This window comes from Protopterus annectens, chromosome 8.part0 (genome assembly GCF_019279795.1).
Source record: "Protopterus annectens isolate FY-2018-M chromosome 8.part0, PAN1.0, whole genome shotgun sequence".
In the NCBI taxonomy this organism is placed as follows: domain Eukaryota; kingdom Metazoa; phylum Chordata; order Ceratodontiformes; family Protopteridae; genus Protopterus; species Protopterus annectens.
The window spans coordinates 1,120,687,163-1,120,700,180 of record NC_056741.1 but is presented as its reverse complement, the minus strand read 5'-3'; the positions used below and the strand labels follow the sequence as shown (position 1 = coordinate 1,120,700,180).

At 33.6% G+C, this 13,018-nt stretch overlaps 1 protein-coding gene across 4 annotated transcripts in view; it reads right to left on the bottom strand.

The window, feature by feature from the left end:
• The window catches only part of IL6R (interleukin 6 receptor), an 865,016-nt gene that overhangs the window by 543,517 nt on the left and 308,481 nt on the right, over window positions 1-13,018 (bottom strand). For all 4 annotated transcript variants that reach the window (XM_044080645.1, XM_044080647.1, XM_044080644.1 and 1 more), the window contains exon 4: window positions 11,673-11,848. In XM_044080645.1, coding sequence (XP_043936580.1) covers window positions 11,673-11,848 — 176 coding nt within the window. The remainder of the gene's footprint in view (window positions 1-11,672; window positions 11,849-13,018) is intronic.

The window sequence follows — 13,018 nt, the reverse complement described above, 5'->3', positions numbered from 1 at the left end:
CAAACACACTGTCTGATGACTTACACTGCCATATCATCCATAATTCTGAATGAAAGAGTCTCATACTCACACTCTTGGTAATGTGCTGTAGCAGCCATTTGCAATAGTATTTCAACTGATAATCCATTTTTAATCTCATCAACATGGCTTTAGTAGGAACTTCTCCAACATTCAGAGCTTCTATACTTCATATGTGAGGTAAACACCTTAACCATTATGCCAAACCTTCCATTCTGGGGGAAGGGGTTTGCAAAGTGGTTAAGGTGTTTACCTCACAGATAAAATGCAGGGTTTGATTCTGACCTCTGGTCATTGGCTAGGCTTGTAAGAGTCTACAGACTGATAGCCGAGTATTCTGTGGTATGGGGCAATATTCAGAAATAAATTTAGGGGGTAGAAGTTGGACATAATAGTTAATGTGTTTACCTCACAGACAGAAGGCACAGGGCTTAATTCTTACCTTTTAGGCTTAAAATGGTCCAGAAGGACAACTAACCTAGTAGTTACCTATGAAACATGAACAGAGAAACCTCTCCTCAGAACAAGAAATGTACTTTACAACATCCTCTCAATAACAGCAGTTTTATAAATTTAGCAGGCAATTACACATGAAAATATAATCTTTATATAAGCAACATTTATAGTACAATTTCCATTTTCTTATAATTATTTGATTTCTGTACATATTACTTCTACCTTCTGTTTTTTATTACATAGAACTTTACCTAATCTTCCAGTCTGCATATGTTTGTAACTGATTTTTTTCTTTAATCTTTCTATTATCCTTACTTTTTAATTCATAATGAACATATATTATTAAATGGCAATCTTGTTTGCATTAAGGTATTTATCTGCTTTAACCCTGGATTTAATAATTATTCCACTTTTAAAGAAATATGCTGTATTCCTTGTACTCTGTTTTAAGTTCTTTTTGATCATATCTTCTTCCTGTCAGCATTCTTTACCTTTTTACACTTTAAATGGAATTTTCTATGGCTTAAACACCACAAAATATCCTACTCTTCAGATACTTCTTTAGATAGCTTATTTAAGTCATCTTCTAAGAAATGTTGTTGATACTTTTAGATAATTCTGATTTTTTTCTTTAGCATATGTTTCTCCTCTATTTTCTACTTTTTTATTTTTTACATAAAATCTTGTTAATTTCATTCCTTTTTTATTTCTGTCCTTCCCACATTTCCTCCTATTTTTATCTTATGTACTGTAACAGCTATAGTGCCTTTCATTTATTCTTTACAAAAAAAAAATAGAAGTTATGCTATGTGCAACATGGAATAGACACTTTTTAGCCCTTCATGTTTATATTTCCTGTCTAATAAGCCTCTGGGGTTTCTGCCAATTGCTTCCATCTTTATTATTTGGAAAATATTTTCTTTTTGATGATCTCTCTAGTATCACATATGCACTTATCACATATATATGAATTCCTAATAATATTGGCTACTTAAACATATTTCTTTTCATGTGTCATTTATACTGACTGTAATAATTGTTAAAATGTTTAATATTTTATTAATTCTCAGAAATTGTTTCATTCACAAATCCTTTGCTAAAGCCAGTGTATTAGTTTTTCCTGCACTGAAATGATTGCCTGTTCTCTTACCTGTCTATCCACATACTACATATTTCGTTATTTAACTTTGCCGTTTCTATTTCATTTTAGCTTTGTACATAGTTCACAAGGTTATACCTTTGACTTTAGTTACTATAGTAAAGTCATCTGTTCATATCCATACTATATATGCTTTTCCTTAACTTAAAACTGTATCCCTTATTTTCTTTTTAACCAGATTTGCAACCATTTCCATGTACATGTCAAATATTACTACATTTCAGTGGTAATCCTGCTCTATTCATCTTTGCATTTTTCATAAATTTTTCATCTAAATCCATTCATCATTGTGTGTACTGTTTATTATTATATTACTTCTTTGAACCATATTTTATGACTTCCTGCTGAATATTGTTAAATGGTCCACGTATATCTATACTTGCTGCTAGACATTGTCTGCATCCTATATCAGTGCTTATTATTGCTTTGTTTTATGCACGTATATGTCTTGTAATATCTGCATCATCCATGGTCTCTGCTGTGTTTTGCTCTATACTGATCACTTTATTTTTAGTTCTTAACTGTAGTGCCTCACACATTACAATCACTTTTCAAGATTGCACTTGAATGCTGATTTTCTTTTCTAATCTATTGCATCACATCTTGGTGTAATTTTATCACTCTTTTAATATTTACATTTTCCTAATTGCTATTGTCAGAACAGTTTATATAACAATCTCTAAAACAAACTCCTAATGCTTTCTTCAATTCATACAAGCCTATGTCCTTCATCCACTCATCTTTTTCTACATATTCTTTTTCATGTCCTGTCCTTCTACTTTTATTTTTATTTTTATTTTATTTCACATACCTCCAATACTTACAACATGTTTCTCTTCTTCAGATATTCCTTCATGTGTCTTAGGCCTTGGAATAGTATGTTTTTGCTTTTTTCCTTCCTTCTAATCATAGATGTGCCTTCCCCTCCATTATATCTTTGTCATCTTTACTACATTACATTTTAATTTTCAAAAAGTACCTTTTGCAATGTACTATACATTTTGTACTTCCTTTTTTCTCATGTTTGCACCTCCTTCTCCTCATTCCTTAACTCTAGTACAGGAGTGCCCCAAGGTTCCATATTAGGCCCCCTTTTATTTAGTATTTTTATAAAGGATTTCCATACCCACATCACACATGTATCTGTTGTACAATATGCAGATGATTCAATCATTATTTGCTCTGCTAAATCAACAACAGAACTTTTGCAAATCTGCCAAAATGCCTTTACCACTACCGGAATCTGGATGGCTAATAATCATCTAGCTCTAAACCCAAATAAAACAAAAATTATAGCATTCACTCCGAAGAAAAACCTCTCTGTCAATAAGACAGACTTCACAATTCATTCTCAAAGCAACACAACTATAGAAGTTGTCTGCCACATTAAATTTCTAGCGGTTATCATTGATGAAAACCTGACACTTGACCTCCATATCCATAGTAATTAATATAAAAAAAACAGACTATAAGCTATGCTCCCTCCACCAAAAGCACTCTTGCCTTAACTTTTCTCTTGTCCTCACTATTCTCTGGTGGTCCTCTCCTAACCAATATCAACTGCACCCTAAAAAACAAGCGTGAGACTTGTTACAACAAGGTTGCCAAATTTGCAACCAACACAAAATACTCTTCCCATCATTGTATCTCCTTAAAATCACTTAACTGGCTCAAACTTCCCCATTATCTTACCTACCTACAACTAATCACAGCTCACAAAATTATTTACAAACCCTTAGACTGCCCAACCCTCTCTTCCATCCTCAACCACTACCACCCAACAGAACACTTCTCATCTGAAAACCAACTACTACTACAAGTATACAAACCTAAACTCCCTGCTGGCAACATGCTTTATTCCTTCTCTGTCTCTAAACTTTGGAACTCTTTACCATCAGCTATCAGAACCTCTAGTACAATCACATCCTTCAAAAAAGGTTTACGACTACACCTTTCTTCCCTCTGGCAATGCACATGCCTCTGTTCTGGTTCTTCCATAACTTGAATGCTTATACTCCAAGTTTACTCACACACTATCCTACACCCCCCTTCAAACTTATTCATACTCACTACCAAAACAAACCTCACTAACTTTCACTCTTCTATCCATCTTTTTCTACATCACCTCTCACTGCCCCTCTTGCCATCCTTTTACTACCCAGTTATCTCAAACACCTTGTATATACCACTTAATTATGTTTAATAGTAGCTGTTATGTTCTCCTATATGCATATGTACTTATGATTTGTGTGACACCCTTACAATTTATTGTATATTATTATGTATGCATTGTGCTTACTTGCTTGTATCTGGAAGCTGTCTTATATTGTATTTACTGTTATATATTTTTGTACTGTTATACTGCAGAGATTTTCTTCCCTGGCCTCCGCTGATAATGGGTTTTCTTGGCCCAGTGGACTTTCCTGGTAAACAAATGCCAATAAATAAGTAAATAAAATTTTCCCTTTACCAGTTAGTGTTATTCTGATTGATTTATTTCATATTTGTCTAAATAAAGATCCCACGGTACTTATCAAAAAGAGTAGGGGTTCTTTATTAAAAAAAAAATAGTTACAATACTATTTACAAACTTACATATTTACATATTTAAAAATGTATACAGTGTACAAATTTTCATTCATTCCATTACTGTCATACAGTTATAGTTATCTGACTTTCCATTATAATGTTAAAATTCTGTTTTCATTATCTTATTTGACCCTCACTCCTTTCTACACCACCACCACCATTTAATTTTTCTTACAATTAATGCTAGTTTCCATTTACCATTAAATATGATTTCATTTAGCCTTTCATTCCATATGGTCCACACAACATAAAACAATATTTTATCTATTTTACTAACATAGTCTTTATTTTTATGGGTATAACATCCATACATAGTCATACCCATATTTATTTCATTTATTACCTTTATATTTTCAAAGAAATTTTCTTTACACAATTTTTCTCAGATTTTTGTAACCCTCATAAATTGTAAGTAAATATGTTCTGTACTTTCTCCTTTACCATAATATATACAGTCTCTTTTGCTGATTTTATATATGGTATATTTCCCTTTATTTGTAATTTACTAAAAACTAATCTCCATAAAAAAATCTTGACATTCTAATTGCTTCTTACACCATGCTTTTCATACTTTTATAGATTTACCTTTTTCATTCACTAACTCAGCCCAAGGATTGACATAATATTATATCAAGATATTTTGATACCACACTTTACTCTCGTTTTCTATTTCATCGATTTTTATTTTCTATAAAATAATTTTTTACTGATAACTTCTCATTACTTTATTTAAATATACCTTTCCCAATGAAGATTATAATCTAATTATAATTATTATAATCTATTATTATTAATAATCTAATATAATTATTATTATTATAATCTAAACTTCAGCACAAATATGAATAGGACATGCTGGAGGGACAGATTCATAACCCAGAGGCTTCCCGCACTCTGGAACAGGACCCTAGTCCATGTTAGGCAGAGCCCCTCACTGACTCTCTTCAAGAGAAATCTTGACGAGTGGATGGGTGATCGTAGGTTTACCCCGGGGGTCATCTCTGTGTCACTACTAGACAGAGGCACAGTAAACTAAATTTATTTTGTACACTTTTGTATCATTACATGGGGTGGCGAAAGCCACGTACACTATGGCTAGGCTTATAAATGCCCTAGGGCAGATAGCCTAGTACTATACTATGAAACTATGAAACTATGAATTATACTTTAGTAAATTTACTACTACCTTTTCATTTTTATCATTTATCCAAAGCAAAACTTTATACAAATTGAACGAAGCAGAAATAATAATGGGGTTTATTAATTCTAAACCTCAGTCTTCCTTGTCCACGTACAAGACTCCACTCTTCACTGGATTCAATCTTGATCTCCATATAAAAAAATTACTTGTAGTACTTTTCATAGATTATTGGGGGCTGTTGAAGCTCCACCTTTGTGGAGTGGAATAACCATTGCTGTGCACCACTCTGTGGGCACATAGCCTGTGGAGAGGCTGAGTTTAAACAGTGTATTTAGGTGAGGGGTTAGTTCATCTTTGAGCTTGTGTAGGATGCAGCCTTTATCTTTTTTCTTACATCTGACTACCATTCAAAAAAACATTTTATAATTTTTCTTTCAAAGCTAGCCACCACTCAGACCAGTTTTCATAAAATACTCTAGTGGAAATGTGATCTTACACGCCAAGAAGAAAATTTCAAACTGTACAAACAAAAAAATAGCTGCAGAAAGCAGTGCAGACAGTGCCCTCTCTTTCCCGCTTCAGTTGAAATAACAGCTCTCCACTTATCTGCTGTTCAAATCATTTAATAAAATATTACCTTTTTAAGCAACAAATATAGGAAATTGAATAAGATTTGAATGGGTTGGCATTTATGTATTTCAGTGATATGCAAGCATTGTTGTGTAGACAAATGCTATAAAATACATGTCAACAGTATTTTATTTCATTTTAAAATGTATTTCATATAGTAATAAATTTTATACCTGCTCGTGTTTACCTGCATTATTTGCATCACAAATTGGGTTAATTTCATTAATTGATAGAACCATGTGATGTAATTAGAAGTTATATATAGAGAAACACAAGGAGAGAACAGTTTGTCTGAAGAAGTTTTCATATAACAGAAAACGAAAAGTGCTTAACATTACTATTTGTTTTTAATTTAACCATTTGTACCATCAATTGGATCCGCTTAATATTTTATTAAACAATTTGAACAGCAGATAAGTGGAAAGTCGTTATTTCAACTGAAGCGGGAAAGAGAGGGTACTGTCTGGACTGCTTTCTGCAGCTATTTTTTTCAGAAATGTGATCTTTCCATAAATGCATACTTTTTTCACCACATAATTCTAATTTATTCTTTTTATTTATTTTCTTAATCTGACATACTCATTACATTCTTGTATTTCTAACCATACGAGTGAGTGATCTGAAAAGCCTGTCACAGTGTCTCTCCCTTAGCTATATTTAAAACTTGTGATAGAATAAAATAATCTATTTCCATCATAAATATACCATGACTATATGTCCACAAATTATTATTCCAAATCATTAAATTGCCACATTTTATAACTTCAATTTTTTTCTTAATATCATTTCCTTTCTTCACCTTTTTTTCCTCTCAAACCACAATTAAAATCTCCCATTAATATTATATTCATATTAATTATTACACAATCTAAAATCCTATTAAATACATTTTACCTTTCTTCACTTGTAACATAGATATAGAATACTATGATTCTACACGCCTGATTATACTATCTGAGATCTATAACAGTTAATCTTCCTATCATTGCCAATGTTATGTTCAATATTTTCACTAACTTTCTAAAAAGTACAACCATGCCTGTACATAGTTCCTTTCCTAGATTCCTATTATATCTCTGACTCAAAGTTTCTTTGTTTGCAATCTCTCTTTTTCTGATAAAAATCTTACATATTCCAATATTATTATGTCAGCATCACACTTGCTACACCAATTTAGGATGCCTATTCTTCTACCTATATTTTTCTTACCATTTGCATTTATTGAAAGCACTCTAAAGTTGTCATTATGTCTATGTTGTAGTTTACCAGAAACTGTACATTTGAAGTATTTATCTCATTTGCATTATCCATTTCCATTCCTTTTCTCTGTTACACCTATCCTTTTGCCAAAATAATTTTTCTACCCTTCATTATTTTTTAATTTATACATTCTTAATCACTTATTTCAAGACCTTCTTCTATAGTATTTTCTATTTTATTTTTTTCTTTATCCTTATTTTTACCCTGATCTTGCTTTCCGACTCCCTTTTCATCTTTTATTGGGACAGTTTCTTCTCTTTGTATATTGTCCTTGTTTTGTTTTCTTTTTCTTTATCCTTTTTTCTCTAGGTTACAATATATCTATAAATGCCCAAGTCTGTAACATTTATAACATTTCAGTTTATACTTTTTTGCATCATAACCTGTTTCCCTAAAAACATAACATTTATTGTTATCACAGTTGCTTATCAAATGATTGTTTTCAAAAAAAAAAAAAAAAAGTGTTCAGTTGTCACTTTTGTTACTCTCTATAATTATTATACTAGGGACATCAACATTTTTTTCTTTCTTGATTTTTCAGTACAATATAACAGTCCCATTCTCCAGTCCATAATTCAATCCAATACGACAGACTTTGCTAATGCCCATATTTTTTTTTTTACAAAGTTTGCTTAAATGTATCTTTAAAGTCTCTTTTTCAACTTCATTTCAAAATTGAACATGTATTTTCTTGTTTGTTTCTCTGTGAAATGCTTTAACCAATTAAGAATTCCATGAGTTATAGTTCTTTTTGTTCTCATAGTCCCCCCACCAAAAAAAAAAAAAAAAAACTTTCCAGAATAGAATCAGTCTCAAATATAATGTCACATAATGTCTCTTTATAAATAAGAATAAAAGCTCTTACCTCCTGAGCCTTCACTCCCAATGGGCCCATTAATTTATCCCAAATGTCATACCTGTCCATTTTTTTTTTTATTATTTGTTCTGTATTCCAACCATAAATTTCCTTTGCTTGTTGATATTCACTTTTTCTGTTCATCTCTCATAATTTTCCCTGCAGTTTCTTTAATAGTGTCATCATATGATTTCTTTGTCTGGCAATCTTCTTTTAAAATAGCTTCTGATTTCTCTGATTCAATTTTGTACACAATGCCACCCACCATGAAATATCTTTTTTACTATCCAGCTCAATCTGCAGTAACAATTCAACCAAGATATCATCCTACAACACTCCTGACTGGAGGGTTGTAATAATTGATACATCATTGTTTTCAATGTTTGCTTCTAATAAAACAAACAAATTCTGCTGAAACAGTTCCACAAAATCTTGCAGAGCTTCAGAAACTTCACCAGCATTCATCTCTGTGCTATCTGCCATCTTGGATCTCCTTGAGTGCTATTCTCCCAGCAACCACTGCACTAGGAACAGAGCAAGCATTCTGCTAATGAGTAGGGAAAGTTCCCTAATGCCGTGGCTAAATTTTTCCTAGTAGTATAAATTCCACCTTGGGTCTGACCTGAAAAGAGGCTACTAGCCTAGTGGGACTAACAAGATCAACAAAGGATAAATAAAATCAATAATAAAATTAGTATAGCCATTCTCAACAGCCTTTTGTTTGTCCTATATATCTGACATATTTGTACTTCAATATGATCACTGGCAAAACAAGTTTTTGCTGTTTGGAGTTTCTTTATACCTTACAAAGATTTCAGTGCCTCTAGACTTCCACACAAAGGATTGAACAATTTACAAATTTGTGAATTATTTAAAATATTTAGGAGCTTGGTTTGATTAATCTCTCTTATCCCCTTATGGCACTGCTTAAAACTTTGTAAAGAAATATGTCCCCAACTTGCAAAAGAAGTCCTCCTCATAGAGAATTCCTTTTCCTTTAGGGTTGATGAAGTTCTAATAGTTCTTTTGGGCTTAGATGAAAACTTGTTAGAGTAGACAAAGCTTTTTCTTTATCATCTCATATCTCTATCCCTCACATTTGATCCCTAAACTCAGTTATTTTCTGAAAAAAACTAATGATTTATCTGTACACTCATCGGTTAATAAAGTGACTTCAAAGAGCTTAATTGTGCCTTTCCACTGCTATCTCATCCAAGATGATACCCCTTTGTCTCCACAATAATAATGGCCTATCTGACCCAAAGGAAATAGTTAATATCCTATTTTTATCAAATTTAGTGCAAATGTTACTGTACCCACATTTATAGCTACTCCACAGATTCTACAGCTCCAGTTCCCCCCTAATTATTATGAAATAAGTCACTCACAGTAATTTTCAAACACTAAATGCACCTCATCTGTAGGTCCTGATAACTAACAAGGATGCCTTATTATCAGTACTGAATCCCTACTGAACCTCTTTAACCTAAGTTTCTCCCCAAGTTACATTCCCAAAGCCTGTCTAACAGCCATTGCAATGCTATTACACAAACGTAGCACAACCACAGACTCAGGTGACTATAGATTCATTAGTCTTTAACTTCATATGTAATGCTATGGAATGTATTTTCTCAGACCTCATTAATATAGATACTGAAAATCTTTTAATCCTGGACTCTCATCAAGTCTGCTTTGTCAAAGGTAGGTCCTTGCTAATTTCTTTGAAAAAGTCTGTAAAACAGGGCATAGTGGTTAAGTGCCAAATACAACATCTCTGGGCCTGGCCAAGCTTGTTACACTGTTCCTCATGCAGGCATTATTGACAAACATACAAATCCTTATGTAGTGTGGTGGATAGCTAAATGGTTGCTTGACAAAACCCAAATGGTTAGACTCACATGTGCTACTTATAAATGTAAAAGGTTTACCAGTGGTATGCCACATGAGTCAGTGCTTCACCCTCTTCTGTTTGGCATCTGTTTCTCAGACCTTCACACCAACATTCCTGGCCTATGGTTGCCTAAGTTTGCAAACAATCATAAACTGGGTGTTGTTATTTCATCTTCCACAGACCCATATGTTAACAACTGGAGCAAGAACAATGGTCTTACATTAAATGCAAAAATATACTATAGTTCATTTTGGTAAACAAACATTTCTACATCATGCCATATAGGTGACAGACCCCTCCATTCAGACACCATTGCAAGGAACCTAGTCACTCTTGTTGATAATTTCTTATCTTTTGACCATCTTTTTCTCCATTGTAGTTTGGAAAGCCTTTTATCTGACTCATCTCATTTCCAAAGGCGTCACTTCTATATTCAAAGAAGTCTTAATTCCCCTTTAGTAATATTTCCTCAGGCACATTATTGATTGTAATGCCCATTTTGGTATGTATTTGTCTAAACGTATTACTCAACTTCAGAGATCTCTGAGACTCCTAACTAAAAAAAATCATTAGCCCGAGTACCCTCAGTTATCTGGGTAAATTGGCATCCTTTTCTCTGTACTCAAGTCTCTTATAGCTTCCTCTGTGAGGATTTGTGTCTAGCCTTTCAAGCCATGAAGGATCAGACCCTCCCTGACTCCCTATTCATTCTCAAAACAAATAGTTCCTCAAATGACTCAATAAAGGCCCCAAAGTTTCATCAACAGATACATTACCCACATTATCTGATAGGTTTATATCCTAAGGCATATACCATCTCTAACGCAAATGTCCACTACATGTCAAGCAGAATAGTACCCTTGCCACCTTCAAGGTACACCTAGTTAATAGGTCAATCCTGTTTTGCCTTCCTTAAGGTTGCAGACAACTTTTTTTTGGCTAGGTTTGTAATATTCTGTAAACTGATTGCCTAGTACTTACCTATGAACCCATGAATGCATAAGTTAATCTACTTCATTAAGAATCTGCCTTTGTTTCACTGAAGTCTACTTTACTTTGTTCTGCTTTTACTGTGTGTTGTTCTTGTGGCTAGACCAATAGCAATCAAACTTTGGTTTTAATTATTTTTTAAAAGTATCTGTTGTGACAAGCATGATTATTCAGTCAAGAAACTAATAAATAAATTAACAATAACTGAGCAGATTCTCCAATTTCTTGTTTTGTAATTTTGTCTTGACAGTTTCTGAAACAAAGTAATTGATTTCCTATAAAGCACCAGTCATGTTCAGACTTCAGTGAGTTGCTACAATACACAGTTAATTCAGCAAGTTATTATATGTTACCAAATATGTAACAGTATTTCATTGCTCAGCTTCAAATGATGTAATGTTTCAGCCATTTATTGCTTTAAGTACCAAAGCATAAAAAGAGAATGTCGCTTTACCAGAACTCCTTGCCTCCACAAACTTAATTTCCATATATTAGGAGATCTGCAAACATACACACACACATGTACACTAATGGTTCAGAGCATTATATTGTATATTAAGTGACTAAAAGTGGTGTAGACGTTTCCTCTCATTTTAACCTCTGCACTATATTATTTGCAATTATAATCTTGAAAGATAAATGTGTACTTTAAAATAACCTTCTTTTAATAAATTTTACTTACTGATTCTTTGGCTAGACAGCATATCTTCTTTGCTGGACTCTGTAGTATACCCATCTGTCACACACATTTTCACAAAGTATAAAATGTCATCTTCTTCAGTGTGGTTCACAATGCATGAGAATTTGTTGCTTAGCTCATAGTAGCGGCATTTATACTCTGAAGGCAGTCCACTGAAACTATAAGGAGGCAAAAAAGCAAACATTGTTGCTGTTTAAACTTCAAAAATTGAAAAACCACACTCAGTGATTACACACACACATGCAACATTAGATAAAGTGGGCACATTCTGCTCAGCTGAAAAAAAAAAAAAATGAATGTGAAGGCATACAGTAATTTCCATGGTTTGTAATTAGCACTTATGCCTGGCCTGCTTTACAGCTTTGCCTGGCAGATGGGAAGTGAAACAACATAAAATTGACAGTGAGAAGGCTGACAGTCAAAAGACTGTGCACGTGCCCCCACACCCTCTGCTACTTATATATACTAACATGCACAGCAGTGGAGAATGGGCATAAACCCCTCTCTAGTATACGTTCTGTTTCATGTCTCAGTCTTTCTCAGTGTCAGCTTTATTACACTTTAGTCTTTTGAATGTCAGTCTTTTCTCTGTTGATCTTATGATGTTTCAGTCAACAGTGTGTGTGTGTGTGTGTGTGTGTGTGTGTGTGTGTGTGTGTGTGTGTGTGTGTGTGTGTGTGTGCGTGTGCATATGCGCATGCGCGCGTGTGTGTGTGTGTGTGTGTGTGTGTGTGTGTGTGTGTGTGTATGTGTATGTGTGCGTGTGCAATTGCAGTCTCAAAGTAGCCAGTCCATCAGTTGTCCATTTCTATGCTTCAGGGAATCCCTCTTCTCAAAATCACAGTTAGAATACTAACAAAATGATAGAAGGAAGTTTACCCTAGAGCACAGTACAAGAACCAAGAAGTAGTGAAAAATGGTCATCCATCCAAGTAATGGCAGCAAAAGATAGCTTCGTCTCACCAGCTAGTTTGGTGCCACAGATAAACTAGCAAATAAAGCATCACAAGGGCAAAGGACCATGAAAAGGAAAAGAGCATGAAAGTTTTACAGTGACAAAACACTTCACTGAAAGCCTTGCTGCTGGCATGCTTCCAGAAACTCTCTGACTCATACTGAATCATCTTACGATGTCCAATAGGAATTTGTAATGTATTTGAATGTTTGTTAAGGAAGTAGAATCATAAACAAGTAGCTCTTATTTATAAACCGGGTAGGTGGACTAGTCCCTTATAGATTACCTTTTAGCGATGACCTGGGCAGCAAGGGTAACTGAAAATGTAGTACATATGGATATTTTACAGGAGCCAGTTGACCAGAATGTTTCT